This window comes from Ctenopharyngodon idella, chromosome 19 (genome assembly GCF_019924925.1).
Source record: "Ctenopharyngodon idella isolate HZGC_01 chromosome 19, HZGC01, whole genome shotgun sequence".
Taxonomy (NCBI): Eukaryota; Metazoa; Chordata; class Actinopteri; order Cypriniformes; family Xenocyprididae; genus Ctenopharyngodon; species Ctenopharyngodon idella.
This window is the reverse complement of record NC_067238.1, coordinates 19282447-19304628: the sequence shown is the minus strand read 5'-3', so window position 1 is coordinate 19304628 and position 22182 is coordinate 19282447. Positions and strand designations below refer to the sequence as shown.

Genomic DNA, 22182 nt, shown 5'->3' with positions numbered 1-22182 from the left:
GCGAGATTGATAATATTAGAGAAAAAATAATAACCATGCAACCGTCTACTACAGTATCGTGTCAGATAGTGCATTGTAGTGTCCCTGAGGAAAAATTCAATTCATTTACTGCTTTAGGAGAGGAAGAATTGTCTAAACTTGTTAAATCATCAAAATCAACAACATGTATGTTAGACCCTATACCGACTAAGCTATTGAAAGAGATGCTTCCAGAGGTCATAGATCCTCTTCTCAATATCGTCAATTCATCTTTATCATTAGGATACGTACCAAAAACTTTTAAGCTGACTATTATTAAACCTCTTATTAAAAAACCACAACTTGATCCTAGAGAATTAGTCAATTACAGGCCGATCTCAAATCTCACTTTTCTGTCAAAAATACTAGAAAAGGCAGTATCATCACAACTATGTTCCTTTTTAGAAAGAAATGGTATCTGTGAGGATTTCCAGTCAGGATTTAGACCGTACCATAGTACTGAGACTGCTCTCATTAGAGTTACTAATGATTTGCTCTTATCATCAGATCATGGTTGTATCTCTCTATTAGTGTTACTGGATCTTAGTGCAGCATTTGACACTATTGATCACAATATTCTCTTAAATAGACTCGAAAATTATGGCATTAGTGGAATTGCATTGTCATGGTTCAAATCATACTTATCTGACCGTTATCAGTTTGTAGTAGTAAACGAAGACATGTCATATCGATCACAAGTTCAATATGGAGTACCACAAGGCTCAGTACTAGGACCGTTGCTGTTCACTCTGTACATGCTACCCTTGGGAGATATCATTAGGAAGCATGGCGTTAGTTTTCACTGTTACACTGATGATACTCAGCTCTATATTTCTTTGCGCCCTGACGAAACTTACCAATTCACAAAATTAACGGAATGGCATTAGTTCAGAAAAAACAGAGATTCTAATTTTTGGACCAAAAACTTCTTCACATAATAACCTAGAATATTGTCTAACACTTGATGGCTGCTCTGTTAAGTCTTCGTCGTCAGTTAGGAACCTGGGTGTGCTCTTTGATACCAATCTTTCATTTGAAGGCCATGTTACTAGCATCTGTAAAACCGCATTCTTCCATCTTAAAAATATATCTAAACTACGACATATGCTCTCAATGAAAAATGCAGAACAGTTAGTTCATGCGTTCATGACCTCAAGGCTAGATTACTGTAATGCTCTACTGGGTGGTTGTTCTGCTCGCCTGATAAATAAACTACAGCTCGTACAAAATGCAGCAGCTAGAGTTCTTACTAGAACCAGGAAGTATGACCATATTAGCCCAGTTCTGTCAACACTGCATTGGCTTCCTGTTAAACATCGTATAGATTTTAAAATCTTGCTAATTATTTACAAAGCACTAAATGGTTTAGCTCCCCAGTACCTTAGCGAGCTCCTAATTCATTATAGTCCTTCACGTCTATTGCGATCTCAGAATTCAGGCCAGCTGGTAATACCTAGAATATCAAAATCAACTGCAGGTGGTAGATCCTTCTCCTATTTGGCACCTAAACTCTGGAACAATCTTCCTAGCATTGTTCGGGAAGCAGACACACTTTGTCAGTTTAAATCTAGACTATAAACGCATCTCTTTAACCTGGCATACACATAACACATTACCGATTTATATTTTCAAATCCTTTAAAGGATTATTAGGCTGCATAAATTAGGTCAGCCGGAACCGGGAACACTTCCTATAACACCTGATGTACTCGTTACATCAGAAGAAGAATGGCATCTACGCTAATATTAGTCTTTCTGTTTATCCCGAGGTTCACCGTAGTCAACCGGATCCGGGCCGTATCCAGGTGAGACCAAGGACCTGCACCTTGACACGACCACAACGCAGCCCTGACGTATCAGCAGAGATTGAGTCAACTGAGGGCCTCATCGACACGACAGCCACGACACAGTTCCTCAACAACCGTCCATACCGGCGTGATCCTCAATACGATCCTCAATTGGATGGAACTGAAATAAATACTTTTAATGTTGTGATCCTATTGGACTTATGATAGCAACCTGAATTGTAACAAAGCACTGTTGGCCAGAGGAGAACTGGCACCCCGACTAAGCCTGGTTTCTCCCAAGGTTTTTTTCTCCATTTTAACACCAATTTGCCACTTGTCTGCCACCTAATGTCACCTGATGGAGTTTGGGTTCCTTGCCGCTGTCGCCTCTGGCTTGCTTAGTTGGGGACACTTGACTTGACATTTGATATTCAACAGTGCTTTGATCTGCCTGCATTGACACTATTCTTTAAGAGCTGCTGTGCAGCCTAACAATGTACCAGTTATCAATGTAAAGCTGCTTTGACACAATCTACATTGTAAAAAGCGCTATATAAATAAAGGTGACTTGACTTGACTAGTTCAATCACAGTGTGGTATGGAAGCTGCACTGTCCAGGACAGGAAAGCTCTACAGCATGTGATAAAAACTGCACAGAATATTTGTAGAATAGCTTTCCCATCACTTCAGGACATTTACAGTACCAGGGTCATCAGGAGGGCCCATAACATTATCAGGGATAATACACATCCACAACACAATCTCTTTACACTTCTGCCGTCAGGGAGATGGTACAGGAGTGTGAAATCACGGACAAAAAGATTCACGAACAGTTTCTATCCACAAGCCATTAGGCTCCTGAACAATACATAAAAACATTAATGACTTCACTTCTTATATTGTTGCTGATGGCTGCGCTATGGTATGTGTTTTTGTGTATATTTTTGTTACTTAGTCTTTGTATATTTATTATATGTGCACATTGTATAAGGGAGACTGGCAAGTAAGAATTTCATTGTGCGGTCTAAAACTGGTGTTTTTTACTGTGCATATGACAATAAATGAATTGAATTGAATTTCCTTCCCTTTACCCATCCTTCCCTTCACCCAGTTTACTCAAAATGTAATTCCATACACGTAGCATTTTGTATCTCACTGATGTCAGGTGTGCATATTTTACTCTTACATTTATGTTGAAAATTTTGTTTTGTATTATCTCTGAAATTGACTGATTATGTAATTGTCATGATACATGTTTACCTGACTAATAATATTTTTTTTATTAGATTTTTTTAAGACTTATTCTGAAATGATAACTCTTTGTTGATGAATGATTACTCGTTACTCTTGGTGCTTCGACCTATGCCTGTTTGTACTTTGAAACTGCTCTTGTTCAATAAACCGCACATGGACCTTAATTTCAGAGTCATTGTTATATAACATAAGTGTCACACACAATTGAGATTGAAAAGACAGAATGCACTGGAAACCTTCAGCCACACCGGATAATTCATTGGGTCAATTGTGTGGCCCTTACACTGCTCATCCGAGTATCTGAAGCCAGCACTTCTTTCGTGTCTCATGAATCACACCGTGGACTCACTCGGTCTCATTTCATACAAACACACCAGGTGCCATTTCCCCCCTCAGTTATCACTTTTATTAAAAAGGAAATCAGAGAATTGCAGAATTAATAGTACTGTAATATTGTCGTGTTTGTCTTGTTGTCAGAATGTTTGTTTTGTTCACTGTAATGCAGGGGTGTCCAAACCTATTCCTGTAGAGTTTAGCTCCAAAATCATCAGTCATTTACTCATGTGGCAAGTAGGTATATAATAAGTAGGATAATATACATTCAAATGGTTCTCATCACAAAATAAAGCTGACAGGGTGATCAGGACCCCAGCTCGAAACAGAGGGTTCTTGTATCACCCAGAATGCACAGCTAGCTGCGGTTTATCCATTACATATAAGTATTAGTAAGTGAAAACTGTCAAAAACTTTGAAAAGAATCTAGTGAAGATTAAACAACAAAATTATCTATCAGGACATTTTTTTTAGTCTTCTTTAGTTTTTATTTTCATTATTGACCAAATGAAGAAAATGCAGGATGACGTTGACACCAGTAGCGGCTCCTGGCCATAAATTTAGGTAGGGCAGATTCTGGGTCTGGAATCTCTCGTACGTATTCTAATAATATTATTATTATTAGTTTATGATAAACATTTTGTGGGCACATCAGACACACTTTTGGAAGAATTCTGTCCTCGCAACGTCTTTAAAACTTGAACACATTATTTTCTATGTGTCATGATCTCCTGCTGGAGTGCCCTTGATAGCCACCAGAGGGCACAACACCCCAGACTACTGTCACTATCATGGACTCCATTTCCCATCACCCACTTCCCGGACTCATTACTGATATTACACACAGCTGTTATCAATCATGTCATTTGTTTCTGCCTATTTATACTGATGAGTAATCAGTAATGAGTCCGGGAAGTGGGTGATGGGAAATGGAGTCCATGATAGTGACAGTGATCCAGCAGGTGATCATGACACTTATGAGTGTTCCACGAGTTGTTGCGGCGCTGCGCTTCTCGTCCGGTGTGCAACCCCCTAGAGGGTGGTGCTCTAATGATGATTGACTGACTTTAGTACACATGACAAACGCATAGAATGCCATCTTAGAATTGCCTTAATGTAATATTTATTGCCTCTGAATGTTGTTTTAGAATGTTGCAAGTTGTATAGGAATTCCAGTGAGGAAAACAAATGTCTATTCTCAGAACAAACATAAAACAAACACAACAGAACTACTGTATTTAAAAGCTATTCACATGAACACATTTAAACTAAAGGATTTATACTTTCATTCATCTTATATGATACTCCGCAAAGGATGAGCAGACATGCTAACTAGTTACTGACCTGATGCAGGCTAATCTACACATAGCTGAAGTGGATTGATATTGTCTTGCTCTGGAGCGAGGTTTATGTAAGGTTACGTGAAATCTGCCCCAATGGCTCTCAATTATGCATGCTGCAGTTACATTTTTAACCACAGATTTACATAGGAAATTTGCAGGGCGCTGTACAGCTGGGAGGGTTCAGAGACCGGCTGCCCCACTTTGTATCATGATACATGCCTGCCGAATCCATGTGCTAAAAAATATTTGTTGCAGAATGCTGAACATATTAACAATTTATTATTAATTGAGTGTATATAGAGGTCTATGTTTTGAGGTATATTTTGGTGGGGCTCTGCCCCACCTGCCCTTACAGACGAGCAGTGGCTGGTTGACGCATTTATACAATCTTACCACAGCTTCTCCAGTTTACAGTGAGGATCTGTCAGTCCATCAGAGAGCAGATTCACTCCTGATGCTCCTGGTTTATTTCCACTTAGATCCAGTTTTCTCAGGTGTGAGGGGTTTGATCTCAGAGCTGAAGCCAGAGCAGCACAACCTTCATCTGTAACACCACAATATCCCAACCTGTAGAGCACATTGACATTCTTCATTCACTCAGTTCAGGATCTACAGCTCAGATAAGCAAGAACTTCACAATCAGAAAGAGAGACTTAATCAACGGCACCATTAACAGGTCCAGTCTAAGATCCAGACCTGCTTCTACATGCTGCTTGAGGGGGTTAGATTTAATACCATAAAAATGTAAAAAATCTTTTTTTTTAAATGCATCACCCAATTATGTTACACCCAATTATATATACTCTCATAAATATAGTATGTAAAATTATATCAGACACTTTGTAAAGAACCTAAAGCGACACCCCGTAATCTGACAGGACACATTATTTGTGTTCATTTCATTCTATTGTATATAATTTATTAATCCCAGTAGGATGAGAATGTAGATACTTTTATACAATTTTACCCCAGCGTTTCTATTTTACAGTCAGGATCCTTGAGTCTATCATAGAGCAGATTCAATCCTGGGTCTCTTAGGTTGTTCAATGACAGATCCAGTTCTCTCAGGTGTGAGGGGTTTGATCTCAGAGCTGAAGCCAGAGCAGTACAACCTTCATCTGTAATACCACAATTCATCAACCTGTAGAGAACAATGGCACTCATCAGGCTCTCAGTTCAGGAAACACTGATACAAATGACATGATATATATGAATGTCTCCTTTTATTGCATTGGAACAAAAACACATGTTAACGTCATAAATGTGATCATGTTTTATCAGTGTAATTATTTTTGTGTGATGCAGTAGCCTTTTGGCAGGCCTGAACTGGGTCTCCTTGAGTTTACTGTGGGACATGTTCAGAAAAAAACAACAACTCGTCATCAATCAACTGAATGAAATGTAAGATGACCTACATAGGTCTGGGGCGGGGCAAGTGTGTTAAATGCGTTAATAATTTTAACACGTTATTTTTTACTGCAATTAATTAATCCAATTAAGGTGTTAAATCGACAGCCCTAATCATTACATAACACTTCGAAATATTAGTCGATAATATAATTCACTCATGAACACAACACAGACACTGACACTTCTTATTTTATTTTATGCATGCTTTGGATCAGTTGAGGGTCATGACTGAAAGATTAAATAACAGATTGCAACATAAATTAAAGAGGTAAAAGTGGTAGTAAAATAAATTAACAGTTGCTAATCAAATAATTAAGCAATATCCCATGACCAAGGGTGCTGTTTTTCCAAATGTCAGCATGGCAGTGATTTGTCTGATTTTTTTTGTAAGTACCTTAATATCCTCAACACATTTGTATGAACACAGATGTAACATCTTCATCTCATCCAATATTGTTTTATATTAAACTATAACCAAGTAAAATGATGTCAGACACATTGGAAAGAATCTAATGAAAACAAAAACAACATTCCCTTTAGTAATTTCACAGTAGATTTTTGCTATGGCAGTCATTATTTACCATAAATATAGAGAATGATGTTGAGAGATTTCATACAAACTTACCTCAGTATCTCCCATTTACAGTGAGGATGCTGTAGTAGATCAGAAAGCTGCTTGACTCCAAAATCTCCCATTTCGTTTTCAGTCAGATTCAGTTTTTTCAGATGTGAGGGGTTTGATCTCAGAGCTGAAGACAGAGCAGCAATACCTTCAACTGTAACGCCACAATACCTCAACCTGTAGAAAACAATGACACTCTTCGGTCCCTCAGTTCAGGATCTACAGCTCAGATAAGCAGGAACTTCACAATCAGAAAGAGATACTTAATCCACGGCATGATTAACAGGTCAAGTCAAGTCAAGTCACCTTTATTTATATAGCGCTTTTTACAATGCAGATTGTGTCAAGCAGCTTTACAGTGATAACTGGTATATAATTTTGGCTGCACAGCAGCTCTTAAAGAAAATGATGTCAATGCAGACAGAACAAAGCGCTGTTGAATAACAATAATATCAAGTCCAGTTTAAAGTTCAGACCTGCTTCTACATGCTGTTTGAGGGGGTTAGTTTCAATTTCATATGAATGTAAATCTTTAATTTTTTTGTGTGAGTACCTCAAAATACCCAACACATCTATATGATATGAAAACAGTTTTCATATCTTCACTTCATCCAATCATCTTTACACTGTAATAAGGATATTAATCAATCCTGTAGCTCAAAAAGGTAGATCATGGTGTAAGCAACACCAAGATCATGGGTTCAGTTCCCAGGGAATGCAAAACCTGATTAAATGTTTATCCTGAATGCAATGGAGGTCACTTTGGATAAAAGCATCTGCTAAATGCATTAATGCAAATGTAATTAAAATGTCAGACACTTTGAAAATAATCTAATTAAGTTTAAGAAAATATTCACTTCAGTTATCTGAAGGTGCACTTTTTTAGCTTTATTTATTTTTTATCATTCTTTATTCACAGTGGGATGAGAATGAATGAGAATGATGATGCACTTTTATACACTCTTACTTCAGTTTCTCCAATCTACAGTGAGGATCCTTCAGTCCATCAGAGAGCAGATTCACTCCTGAGTCTCTTAGTTTATTCCATGACAGATCCAGTTCTCTCAGGTGTGAGGGGTTTGATCTCAGAGCTGAAGCCAAAGCAGCACAACCTTTTTTTGTGACACCACAATTCTCCAACCTGTAGAGAACAATGACACTCTTCAGTCTTCAGAAACACTGATATAAATAATAACATTTATATGAATTTATCCTTTTATTTCATTGGTTAGAAAGCGCATGCTACATTTTTTTCAACTCAGATCTGTAGCAAAAGTGAAACACTTTCTTTCTAGTAAAGACCTCAAAATTGTGATTCATGCACTAATTTCTCCTCGTTTGGATTACTGTAACTCTTTGTATGTTGGCCTACCTCAATCTGCACTGTCTTGGTTACAGATGGTTCAATTTTCCCTATAAAATTTAAAGTCGACTTAAAAAGGGTGGTTCATTGCGATTTCACTTTTTTTAACTTTAGTTAGTGTGTCATGTTGCTGCTTGAGCATAAACAGTACCTGCAAAGTTACAGTGCTGAAAGTTCAATGCAAATGGAGATATTGTCTTTTAAAGTTATGGCAGTTTAATGCCTACAATTATTAACTGTTTGGATTTGGGTTGGTGACATCATAAATCCTGCGATTAACATAAACCCTGCCCCCAGGAACACGCAACAATGTCAATGGGAACAGGCCATGTTGTGTGGCATTATGGAAGTGGAAGAATTGTTAACACTGGACACGCAATGCGTCAAAAGATGATAGAACCCATTATAATCAGTAATATTTTCTACACTGGATGCGGCGCAGAAGACAGCTTCCAGAATCTACATGAGTTCAATGCTGGATTTGCACAAAGGCTATTACTGAAAAATGAAGCAGTTCCCACTTTAAAAGCAGAAGCTGTTGTTTATAGGCCTCAAACTGTAAGTATGTTTTACTTTTGTACATTTTTGTACATGTCTTTTAAATGTATAGTTCTGTTGCTATTTTTTGGTTGCATCAACGACATAAACAAAGATCAATGCAGTTTGGGTTCACTAGCCAGTTAGCTAAATTCTATTGCATACTTCTCCAACAAATGCCAACAAACTTCTATGTTCATAGACAAACAGTTGTTAACGCTATAAATTAAACGATACCCTTACAAAAATGTTACTACTCAGCCTTGTATTCGGCTACAGTAAAGATTTAATCAGGATAAAATCGTATATTGAAAGCTAACAAAACGCATTAACATTTACAAGTGACAGCATATCTAAACACTTTGACACAAGTACAAAAGGAAATACTTACCATTCAGAAACATCCTTTAAAAGCGGTGCTTGCAGAGGTTTTGCTGGACCCTCTTCATTATTACTGCTATCTGGGTCTGATTCAGGCTCAAACTGATACAGCAATATTGATGCCATTATTTACATTTCCACCGAAAGCATGCAACTATTGCCCGTAATGGTAAGGGGCGTGGCGTTTCCGTACGACGTGCACTAGATGCTTCAGCGAATCCAGAGCTGTTGAAAAACATATTTTTAACGGCTCTGAGCGAATCACAATACACTGGGCCAGCTAACCAATCTGAGCCCATTGTGTATTTCGGAGGGAGTGGTATCATAGAACCAGGAAGTCAAACCGGCCATTCAAACTGACAATGGAGACAGCATTGTAGAGGTAAAATATATGAAAAATACTGTGTTTTTTTTAAAAACAAAGCATTAAGACATGTTAAACTGTGCCCCATTATATATGAAAAATTTGACTGCACACTCACTTGCAGAAAGTTTTTATTGACCCAACGTTTCGGCACAAAGCCTTTGTCAAGGTTTATACCTTGTCATACCTTGACAAAGGCTTTGTGCCGAAACGTTGTCAAGTTATGACAAGGTATAAACAAGGTATGACAAGGTCAATAAAAACTTTATGCAAGTGAGTGTGCAGTCAAATCTTTCATACATATTTAGATTTATCTCTCTTGACCTGCACCTCGGACAGAGTATGTTTGTTTATGTATCTCTTGAACTGTGCCCCATTAACACAATCAAGCCTAGAAAAAAAAATTTCACAAGATGTAATATAAGTCTAAGGTGTCCCCAGAATGTGTCTGTGAAGTTTCAGCTCAAAATACCCCATAGATTTTTTATTATACCATTTTTTTTGGGGTGGGATTAAAAATGCTCTGATTTGGCGGTGTACACCTTTAAATGCTCTTGCTCCCTGTCCCCAAGCTCGCGACTCCATAATACATTGCATATACAATATAATTCAAGTTCACACAGCAAATATAACTCTCAAAAAGGATCTTTACAAACTGTTCGTGATGCAGCATATCAGATCACATAAGTATGGCATGTATTTTGTGGATGTTTACATTCGATTCTGAATGAGTTTGCTCAGCTGTACAGCTAGCGGGACTAAAGCTACACACAGTGTTGGAGAGACATGCTGTGTATGTATGTATTTTGAATAGCTGGTGTTCTACATTATTTATGTATGTATGTATATTTTGATTGATTTTGATACTTGAGTTTTATTTCTATTACTGTCTTTTTCTTGTCTCTTTTAAACTCTGATTCATTTTTATTGTAAAGCACTTTGGATCAACTACGGTTGTGCTCTATATATAAAACCTGACTTGATTAAAATCATAAATTTGATCATGTTTTATCAGTGTAGTGATTGTTGTCAGTGTGACTTACTGAACTGATCTGGATTCCTTAACCACAGGCAGCAGCTTCTGAAGAACTTCATTTGCTGTATTTTGTGCTCCAATAAACTGTTTTAGATCAAAAACATCCATCTTCTGCTCTGATGTCAGCAACACATAAACCAGAGCTGACCACTGTAAAGAGGAGAGATTGGTTCCTCCTATCTCTCCAGATTTAAGATAATCTTGGATCTCCTGCATCAGTGAATCATCACCTAGTTCATTCAGACAGTGGAACAGATTGATGGATCTCTCTGGAGAGCGATTCTCGCTGATCTTCTGTTTGATGTACTCAACTGTTTCCTTTTTGTTGTAGGAGCAGCTTCCTGTCTGTGTCAGTAGTTCTCGTAAGAGAGTCTGATTGGACTCCAATGAGAGACCCAGAAGGAAATGTAGGAAAAGGTCCAGATGTCCATTCTTACTCTTTAAGGCCTTTTTTAGGGCTCTCTGATGCAGCTCAGATAATGGATTAAGTGTTTTGCAGTTGTTTGTAAAGGAGCGGTGAGCATATAGAGCTGCTAGATGTTCCTGGATGCTCAGATGAACAAAGCAGAAGACTTTCGCCTGATACAAGCCAAACTCCTCTCTGAAGATCTGAGAGCACAATCCTGAGTACACTGATGCTTCTGTCACATCAATGCCACACTCTCTCAGGTCTTCCTCATAGAAGATCAGGTTGCCTTTCACAAGCTGCTGGAAAGCCAGTTTCCCCAGTTTGAGAATCATGTCTTCATCTTTCACTTTCTTCTCATAGTCCATCTCATGTTTGATGTTTGTCTGAATGAGCAGGAAGTGTGTGTACATTTGAGTGAGTGTCTTGGGAATCTCTCCACTTTCTGCTTCACTCAACATCTTCTCTAGAAAAGTGGCTGAGATCCAGCAGAACACTGGGATGTGGCACATGATGTGGAGGCTCCTTGATGACTTCAAGTGTGTGATGATTGTATTGGCCAGACTCTGATCACTGATTCTTTTCCTGAAGTATTTTTCTTGCTGTGGCTCATTGAAGCCTCGTACCTCTATCACTCGATGGACACACTCAGGGGATGAGGGGATGAGATCAGCTGCTGCTGGTCTGGAGGTGATCCAGATGAGAGCAGAGGGAAGCAGATTCCCCTCAATGAGGCTCATCAGCAGCACATCCACTGAGGCTGATTCAGATATATTACACATTTTCACTTTGCTCTTAAAGTTCAGAGACAGACGACACTCATCCAGACCATCAAAGATGAACAACACTTTATACTCTTCACTGGATATTTCCATTTCTTTTGTTTCAGGGAAAAAGACATGAAGAAGATCTGAAAGACTGAGTGTTTTGTCCTTCATCAAGTTGAGCTCTCTGAAAGGAAGTGGAAATATGAGCTGGATGTCCTGATTCTCTTTCCCTTCAGCCCAGTCCACAATGAACTTCTGCACAGAGACTGTTTTTCCAATGCCAGCAACTCCCTTTGTCAGCACAGTTCTGATGGGTTTGTCTTGTCCAGGTAAAGGTCTAAAGATGTCATTGCATTTGGTTGGTGTGTCTTCTGTTGCTGCTCTCCTGGATTGTGTCTCAATCTGTCTTACCTCATGCTCATTATTGATCTCTCCACTTTCACTCTCTGTGATGTAGAGCTCTGTGTAGATCTCATTCAGGAGTGTTGGGTTTCCCTGCTTTGCTGTTCCTTCAAACAGACACTGAAACTTCTTCAGCAGATTTGATTTAAATGTGCTTTGGACCAGTTGAGAATCACAACTGAAAGAATAGATTATTAGATTATAACATAGATTAAAGAAATAAAAGTGATAATAAAATATCTTTATGTCTAGACAGAAATGTTGTACCTCAGATTAGATGATGTGTGTCTTCCCCAAAATGCTCCTTGAGTGTCCATAGATTGTTCACTAATTATGGACAAACATGGACAGAACAGAGACTATATAATTGAGAAGAGAAAACAGAGACATATAAAGTCATTCATATGAAGTCATTCTGCGTCACCTTAACCAGAGGTCCCTGGCCACACATGTTAATTTTGATTTATTTTTCTGGTGAAAGAGATTCATAAATGAAGAAGAAAGTAAATATTAATTCCTGGCATTTAATAGTAATTCACGATTTAGTAGAGTGGGATCAAAATGAAACAGAGATATGTAGGTCTATTTGTAAAATTTGATTTTAGCAGTCCTTGTTGCATTATATCCCAATGGTGACCGTTCAAAAATGGGACTCTGAAGCACCATCAAAGTTTGCATGCCTGTAACTCAAGAAGTATTAAATATATCTTAATAGCCTTTTTCAGTTCTTAACAAAATTTTCTTTTGGTATCTTAAATTTTTAAGGCCCTATATCTGGGTATTTACTTTAAAGTTCCAAAAGAGGTCTGGTCTCTACATTTCCTCCCCAGTGGAGTTCTGGACAATAATGTTTTGGATCAGTTATACATTTCCATTGGGGCAGCAATAGTAGTTCGTAAAAGGAAAAAAATCTTAAACACTCAAAATAGTCATCAAAGATGAGAATCTTGGTCCCCGAGAGCCAAAGTTGTGATGTCTAAGAATTTTTACCAATATTTACCAAAGAAAGTAAATAATTTTCCCTAATCAAATGTTTTATCAGGCAATTTTTTTTTAAATAATTTTATTTATAACAGTTTTTATATAAACATAAAACTGATGAAAGTCTCAATGTATACAAAAATATATTATACACAAAAAAAAACTAAAAAAAAAAAAGAAAGAAAAAAGAAACAAACAAAAGAGACACACTACACGAGCACGACACGACAACAACTCTGTCACCCAACGACTTTATTTGAAAATGGATATCGGGAAGAAATTAGATTACATTTAGAATAAAATTTTATTAAAATTAAAATAACCCTTTCACACAAAAGTTTAAAATAATCTAGCTGACCTCCCAGAGTTAAGGGCACCATTAGAACGTTTCCCTTTATTGTTTCCATGTTGACGTGTCATGATTGTCACATGACAAACCGCGGCTACACAGTATGACAGATGTATTGCTTTTCTCACCATGTCATCAACTATCTGATATTCCAATTCTCATATATGTGCAAGTGAGTGTTTTGCCATTTAAAAACCTATATCATGATCTTGATCTTAATCTATAACGTGAGATGGGCGTCGCCTTGTTTGTTTGCACTTTAGTTCAGAGAGTCCTGTCAGTCAGATTTATAGGCTACAGCACGTGAATTCATCCATTTGTACCGAAATACATGTGGCCGGTGAACTGAGAGAAGAATAGAGTGAGCTTTATAGTTACTTACACAACGTGTATCTGATATGAATAAACGTCGGTAAATTATATTTGAATGGATTGTTATTGCTGCTTCCATAGACATCAGTGTATATTTCATTGGCTGTAGCTCGTCGCGACACGCGACGCCACAGAATATTGAGTCGGCCGACAGCTCCAGATATTTAGCATGCTAGATATTTGTCTGATTTTCCCCCATTCACAGCCCGACCTGTCGGCAAGCTTGTTAACTTGCAAATCGGCTTAAATCGGGCTTAAAATCCTGTAGTGTGAACTTGCCATTAGTTGTCACAAACCTGTTTAGTTAAATGGTCAGAGATATCTGTATGACAGATAAAAATAGGAATTGTATTTTGCTGCATTCTCGTTTTCTGCAGTGTTTTAGCAAAAGTATCTTGACTAAAAACTTTGACTAAAAGCATTTTTCATGAGCAGATTGCTGAATTTGACCAATTTTCTGTGGTCGAAAATTAAATGTGAATTGCTACTTATTTAAAGAGGAATGTCTGAAGAACAAGTAGAGAAACGTACCTTTATTCATTCATATAAAAAAATGATAATTTAAAATTGTCATTTTCACTGCCCTCTACAAAATAGTGGATTACGCAGTAAGTATTTGTTCATGAAATTTAATACAATTATTTTGGCTTTCATCACTATGTTTGTCCTCCTTCAGAAAAAAATATGAACAAAATAAAAAAAAATCCTGGGAAACTAAAATTTGGTTGATTTGACATGGAATGACCCTATAGTTAATTTTACATGTAAATAAACCTCACATAGAGAACAATCTATATACCTCAGATTAGCTGATGTGTGTTTTCCCACAAAGTTTATTGACTCTCCCACAGACACGTCACTCTTCATGAACACACAGCTGGGCTCCGGTGAGATTGATGTGTCACCCTCGAATTGACTTTAATACAATAGAGACAATAGAATAGAGATAAAAGAGACAAGAATCAACTTGGTTGATTTTACATGAAAATAAATTCCACTATAAAGGTTGTAAATAAAGGTTGAAAATAAAGGTTGTCTATCAAAAAAGCATAAGATAGTATGTTGAAGAGTGATGACACTGTCCAAGGATAATACACTTTTAATACATTTATAGTACATAATACATTTTGTAGTCATTTTGAATGTACACACACACACACACACACAAATACATTTTACTATTTTGAATGATGTCCTTCTTTCATCTGTATGACTATAAAGAGTATTAGTTTACATTATTTCCCCTTCTATCAAAGTGATCGCGCCGGCGCACTCACACATATCAGTTCTGGCAGTGCTGTCTTGACATCACAGCCTGTTCATTATCAAAATAAAATATGCTTAATTTAATTTGCCTGTAGTGCAATATAAAGGTGCCGGTCAGTCATCTGTCACTTGCTGTTGTTCCAAACTCATTTCTCTGTGATGATGCTGATTTAGGACCTGACTGAAGTACGAGCCTTCTTTGCATAAATAGTTTAACATCCAAGTTACATCACAAATATGGAAACTTTGGACCGAATGAGAGATTGAGAGAGAGATTTAAATAAATTTGTTTAGGCTTGGTGTTATAAAATAAATGTTGTTTGTAACCAATGGCAATATTTAAAGGCTATTTTTATAGGCTACAATTTTATTATAGGCCTACATGGCTACTTAAATTTTTTCATTCTTGTTTTTTATTTATTTATTTATTTTTTTTTTAATACCATTCATTTAAAGATTTGTCATTGAGTGAGGGGAAGTAAAATACACATAGCCTACATGTTAATAATGTTTATAATGTTTGTTAATGTTGTATTTGTGTAGAATTCGCGTATGGCTCTACGCATGTAAGATAAATGGGTTAGGCTATTATAGGTGTTTATTTAATAAATATGAATGTACCTTGCATCTTTTACCATACACTGCCCATTAGCCAACTTCTTAGGCCTGTTTAGTTTAGGGGGCCAACTCTCAAAATCTGTGTGGGAAAGTTGCAGGACGAACTGGACAGCGTGGAGAGAACGCACAATAACTTTGCTTTAAAAGTTTAGTTGGCAGAGAAAATACACACCGTTTTGTTTGACATCAATTAATACTCAATATTAATGAAATAAACTCAGCAAATCAAAGTTATGACTGCTGCATATTTCCTGTGCACTTCAATACTGGTCTGTGCTTAACTGTAGGCACGTTTATTTGCTTAGAGTTTAACCCATCGCAACTTACTGTAATTGTGTGAACTTATTGGTAACTGCTCACACTGATGTTGTTCTAAAGGCTTATTACCTTCTTTTTTCAGAACACACACACACACACACAAAGTCCTGCTTGCACTTGCCTAAGTTGCAAGTTATTACATTTATACAAATCGTAAAATTAGTCCTGTGTGTGAGTGTGCAGCAGTTTGTGGTGCATTCTTTGGAGATATTGTAAGGTAACCTGAACCTCAGATACTTTGATCTCCTGAGATATGGACAGTACAAACACATACAACCATTTGTCTCCACATCCCACAGAGTGAAGTTGCGGGAAAGCTTCTTTCTATCCTAACCTTCCTTCACATTTGTTCCTTCTCCCTCACTTCCATTTACACATTCTTCCCTTCACTCCGTTCATTTAGAAAGATTATATAAAGACTATAAAGTCCTGTCAATGCAAGTGAATTCACAGTCATGTTTGGTATCATTTAAAATGTCTCAGTGCGACTGGTACAATGGTCTCGTCTACATGGAAGTAAAACAAAAGGTAATAAAGGTTTTAAGAGTTTAGAGATACTTTGGTTGCTATCGTGGGTGTGCCCCTTTCCCAGGGTCCTTCATCCAAACTACCTCCAAGGTGCGAATTCCCTAGTTCTGTGACCCTAGTCAATGCAAATTCCTATTGTAGGTTCATGCCCCACATTGGGGGATGTTTTGTCTTGGTCTGAGTATTTAAAGAAATGCTGCAAAAGGCTCGGGGCAATTCTGTAATCAGATCAGCCCACATTGCTGAGTGTCCAGGAAAAAGTGCCCAGGCATGCATCTTTTACTCTATTTCTGAGCATTTGATGATTTGTATTGATCATCTTTGAATTGATTATGTAATTGGCATGATATGTTTACCTGACTAATAAATTGTTACATTTGATTTTATTCTGACTTACTCTGAAATTATTGATTTCAGTATATTATGATGTATCCGCTGTTACCGCAAATCTGCATCAGGTTAGTAACAGACTAAAGTCCAGTTTTGAGTGGAGTGTAGGGCACGCCAACTGTGATTTTATAGCTCCGGCTAACACTTGGCATTAGTTCAAGTGTACTTAGACTGTAAAAGCTAAAAAGGGAATTTCCGTTTAGGACAACAACATTTTGATTGACCAAACTAAATAGGGTGAGCCTTCCCTTTGTTTAATGTAATGTTACTTTAGCTAAGTGTACATGGGAAACCATGACATAACCAAACCAAAGCTACTATCAGAGAAGTAATATTAGTCAGCTTATTTGTAGTAGTGGTTGTGACCTCTGACTAAACATAGTGTTACTTTAATTTAAGTGTATACAGATCTATGGGGACTAAACAAAATACTTTTAGATAGAGCAAGTATGAAAGCGGCCTTCTAAACAGTATAGTCAATTACCTCTGTCTAGTGACCAAGACTGGTGAGTTTGTGATCGTGGGCCCGCATAATAAATGAATGGCCGGTGCAAGGACCCTGTGCGACTCTGAGAACCGAATGAACGAGTACAATAAGAGTAAATAGTTAAATAGAATAATCAAATGTCTAGATAAATTATAAATATAAATATAAATATAAATGGTCAATAATCAATTGACATTCCAACCTAAATTCAAAGTCATAATAAAATGGAATGAGATAAGAGTTTTAATGGAATTGATCTACTTTGCCACACTGAAAAGACAGAACGTGCAAGAAACCTTCCCCGTCCTATGGGAAAACTGCTGTTGGACCGATTGGGCGGGCCTTACAATATCAATTATAATACATTTTAATAAAACACAAGGCCTACATTATCTCAGAAGAGTATGTATTTTAGTCTCTCTGTTGTTCTCCGGATATCAGATAGTCAGAATGACAGTTCTTGCGTCAACGGTATAGGCCTATTATATAGGCTACCCATCAATTATTCTTTCCTTTTTGTATTAGTGTGTAAAAATATTTAATTATTTTGCCTAATTATATTTAATTTACATTTAATTTCATTGTTAGTCTGGTTGTTTGATTAGAAAAAGGGAGCTGTAGGCATCTGACGCTGCATAAACGAAGCATATTATCGCATATTATTACATATATATGCTGATAATGGAAGGCTCTTTAACTGTCTGGATTTATTCCAATATTTCTCTTCTGGCCCGTACATACAGTGAAATAAATTAATAATAAATTGTATTTCGTTAAACGGGTTGTTTTTTTAAAGTCGGTGCTTGAAGCTGCTCTTAATTTTCATTGATGACTGCAGTGTTCGGAAATATTATAGACTGTTAATAATTTTAATTATAGGCCTATAATTAATTGTAGAATGACCTAACAAACTTTCAAACATTTTCAAAGAGGAGTTAATAGCCTAATCTTTTATTCCTATCCTCACAGCATGTCAGTTATGCTGTGATGCGCTATGAAATTATTGCAGGGCAAATTTATTGCTATAATATTAATTTAATAATAAAAGTAACCTAATAGTAATAATAATAGACTAGAAGAATTAACATGCCTACATTAATTGGAAATGCCAAATCCTCTTAATATTGCCAATATTTGATGCTTTTGACAATATATCTGGCTATATCGTTGATGCATGATCATTGGCGCAACCCAGCACGGTGCGTGCCCTGCATGCCCATCCACTACGCTACTGAATAGGCCTATTTAACAGTAATATTTGATCTCTACATGTGGGCGGGAATGAAACACCGCTTTCAGCTGATTGGTCATTGGTTTAATGGATTCTTAACGTGTTTATTGCCACTACATTTAATCTCTTTCTCGTCAAACAGCCAGACTAACGAATGGCCAACGGCTTGGCACATACCATACCGAGGCAGAGCGTAGACAAGGCTTTCTTTTGTGTGTCCATAAATTCGGCAACCTACGCGTGTTTATCTCAGAAATATTATTATTATTATACTAGCTTATCTCAGAAATAACAATTTACTTCGCACCTGCACTCACAACTACCTATTGTAACACCTATTGTTGACCAAAAATTCTCTCTGCCAACTAAACTTCCAAAGCAAATAAAGTCATAGAACTGTTGAGCGACTGACTCGCAGTAGGCGCACAGAGTTGTTTTATTACTGAATGAATAAGAGTCTTTGAACAACCTATTGATATAGACGATGATTCAATGACCAATTAATATAGACAGTCACTTGATTTTATTCCTGAAAGAATCAGCGTTTTGAACAAATCGACGAATGAATAAATGACTCCTTCCTCAACACAATGACAGTATTTCATAATCCAAGTATCATTTCATTTAGTCCTTTCATATTTCTGTGTAAAAAAGTTGTTTAAAATATGAATCTCATTATATTATACAGTTGTAATTGCCATGTAAATATATTTACTGTAAGTACATCTGAAAGCAGCTTCATGCAGTTGGTTGATACTGATTTAATTGCTAACAGCCTATAGTGTCATAATATTCTGATTTATTTGACTAAATTTAAGAATTTAACATTATAGATAGCATACATATTTAATAAGATTAGGAAAGAAATTCTATATAAAGATAAAAAAAACTGAAAATCATTAATAGGAACCATATGGGAAAGTAAATTTCTGACACTGGTAGATGGCATGCTGCTTGATGCACTGGGCAGCGTGGAGCGAATGTACAACACATTGCAGTAAAGCGCAAAGTACCAGTATCAATTTAAGTGTAAATATGCAGCAGTCACACCTTTTGTTTTAGACAACATGGGATGAATTTGAAATGATATGACAGATAGGCTATGAAAAGATATTTATTTGTGTATTTTACAGTCACAGCATATATATTAGGCCTATTCTATATTAGGCCTATTCTATTTTTAGTTTTTTTTTTTTTTTTTTCATAGAGAAGTGTAGGAAATGTAGTTTATCACTGGCTTATGATATGTCAAAGGCTAGGCCTACATGCTATTTTTTCCTTAAAGTAATACATTTTGTTTTAGGCAATATTCTGAGTTTATTTCATTAATATTGAGTATTAATGGATGTCACACAAAATGTTGTTTTATTTTCTCTGCCAACTAAACTTCCCATGCAAATCAGAACTGACTCCTAACGCACAGAGTCTTTGAACAAATCAGTTGACTGAGTGATTCAATGGCCCAATAGATTAGAGATTCACTTGATATTTATTCCTGAATGAATCAGTGTTTTGAACGAATCGGTTGAATAAATGACTCATTCATTAACACAATGACTTGCTGCCACCTACTGGCGACATTAATTTCATAATCCAAATATCGTTTCATTTTGTCATTCATTTAATATTTCTGTATTCAAAATGTTGTTTAAAACATTAATCTCATTACATTATGCAATTGTAATTGCTACGCATTTACTGCCCTCTCTGAGCAACATTATCTAACATCTCATTAAATAGATCTAAAAGCAACTTCAGGTGCTGCTTCTTTGCCACCTCTGCAAGCCTTTGGTTGATACTGATTTAATTGGTAACAACCTATAGACCGTATGCGCCAGAGAAACAAGCGCGCCGTTATCTTTATAAAATTGTCTTTGAACTTCCGTTTTTGCGGTAGGTCTGTACATTTCTTATGGCATCGCTGTCAAAGAATATTTAGCTGGTGAAGTGGATTTACTTGTTGTAGAGTTAATGAAAGTTATCATGAGCATTGTTATGTTTAAAGCAGATGTCTTAACAAATGTCAGTAGACCGGGAAGATTTTAAAACGAGCAGTTCATTCATAAATATGTAAGATCGCTGTGGAAATACAAACTGGAAGACAAAAGTCAACGAGCGCAGCGCTGAAAAGGGGCGGAGCTACATAAGGTCTATAGCGTCATATTATTCTAAGAACTTCACATTAAAAATGGCATACCTACAAATGTAATAAGATTAGGAAAAAAATCCTATATAAACGTAAAAAAAACCCCTGAAAATCAATTGCCCTTACGGTAAAGTTAATTTCTGATACCAACAAATGGCAATAAATAGGCTTATAAAAATACTCTTCATCTCTTTATTGTTGGTGTTATTTCATGGTTTTGATATCTTATAACTGAGAGAGCACTATAATAGCTATATTTAACACTATATTTATTTAACATTACTCCAAAAATTTAATTTGGCTGAGTTTTTATTTATTTTTTTACTTTTTTTAAATGTGTGATAGCCTATTTCAAATTGGCATCTCAAACGAGTTCACCTCCGTTATCAAATCATGACGTCCAATTCCCATTACAATAAAGTCCATCTCTGAACTAATAACACCGCTTTGAGGAACTAATAACATGTAATATCTTTTCATATCTGTCATATTTCAAATTCATCCCATGTCCAAAACTCAGGGTGTTGTCTAAAACAGAATTGTTTTGACTGCTGCGTATTTACACTTAAATTGATAGGCTACTGATTTGCGCTTTACTTCAATGTATTGTAGCCTACATTCGCCCAGTTTGAGATATGTTTTCTCTTGTTTGGTGGGTGTGTCAGAAATGTCAGCCCAATCAGCGGCAACATGTATATAAACCACGCGGTGTTAAATAGACAGCTCGCACAATGGGTATGAATGTAACATAAAAATACTATACATATTTATATATTTTGCTATTGTATTGTGAAGTGACACTTTCATAAACATTCTATACTCCTCTGATCATATAAAGGCAAATATTACAATATCATAGCACAACAACAGTGATCAGCAATAATGATAAGCCTAATACTCACAATAAAAATAATAAGGTAATTTCATAACACAGTCAAAAGATACACTGACCCATTTCTTTCACATTACATTTCAAATGATAACTCTCCATATTTCAAAACCACTTAATACATACATTATAGTGAAAATACTCACCAAGGAAAAAGTAAATGAAAGAAAAGTTTTCTTTTGATTTTCCAGAAGTGTTCTTTCATGTGCATGTCAAACTTTTCCAGTTCGTCTCGATCTCTCTTCGCTTCGATTAGCCTTAAAGCATGATTTCTGAGGATATTTTTCACAAAATTATCTATTTTTAGATTATTTAAATTCTCTTTTGAGAGCTATGAACACGAATGCACTTTCTCGTGTCAGTCTGCGTCACAGTAAGCTTGTTTGAGATGCGCCTCGCCTGAAGTTCAGCCGATAGTAGGCGGCTGCAGTGAACAAAGCGCAGGCAAGTTCTGTTCTCGTAGTGGATCAGACACATACGAGATCAAAGGTGGATATCGCGGGATTCACACTCGTGCGCACACTCGATAAACTGGATGTAATTTAAGTCATGTTGCTTTTAAATTAAAATAAACATAATGAACAA

General features: G+C 36.6%; 1 protein-coding gene and 1 long non-coding RNA gene across 4 annotated transcripts in view; one reads left to right on the top strand and one right to left on the bottom strand.

Annotated features, from left to right (window-relative positions):
* LOC127501488 (NACHT, LRR and PYD domains-containing protein 12-like) overlaps positions 1–22026 on the bottom strand; it is a 29692-nt gene extending 7666 nt beyond the window's left edge. Inside the window, exons 1-8 of one of the 3 annotated variants that reach the window (XM_051873479.1) lie at positions 21744–22026; positions 14524–14640; positions 12290–12349; positions 10455–12200; positions 7734–7907; positions 6770–6943; positions 5702–5875; positions 5128–5301 (exon numbers count right to left, since the gene is read on the bottom strand). In XM_051873479.1, the coding sequence (XP_051729439.1) occupies positions 5128–5301; positions 5702–5875; positions 6770–6943; positions 7734–7907; positions 10455–12200; positions 12290–12349; positions 14524–14640; positions 21744–21808 (2684 nt within the window). In that variant the 5' untranslated portion in view covers positions 21809–22026. Of the gene's footprint in view, positions 1–5127; positions 5302–5701; positions 5876–6769; positions 6944–7733; positions 7908–10454; positions 12201–12289; positions 12382–14523; positions 14641–21743 lie in introns of all 3 variants that reach the window. The other 2 variants (XM_051873477.1, XM_051873478.1) reach the window with 2 other exon arrangements.
* Positions 7903–22182, top strand: part of LOC127501499 (uncharacterized) — a 36195-nt gene continuing 21915 nt past the window's right edge. The window contains exons 1-2 of the long non-coding RNA XR_007926622.1: positions 7903–8687; positions 11743–11955. This is a non-coding gene — a long non-coding RNA (uncharacterized LOC127501499). The remainder of the gene's footprint in view (positions 8688–11742; positions 11956–22182) is intronic.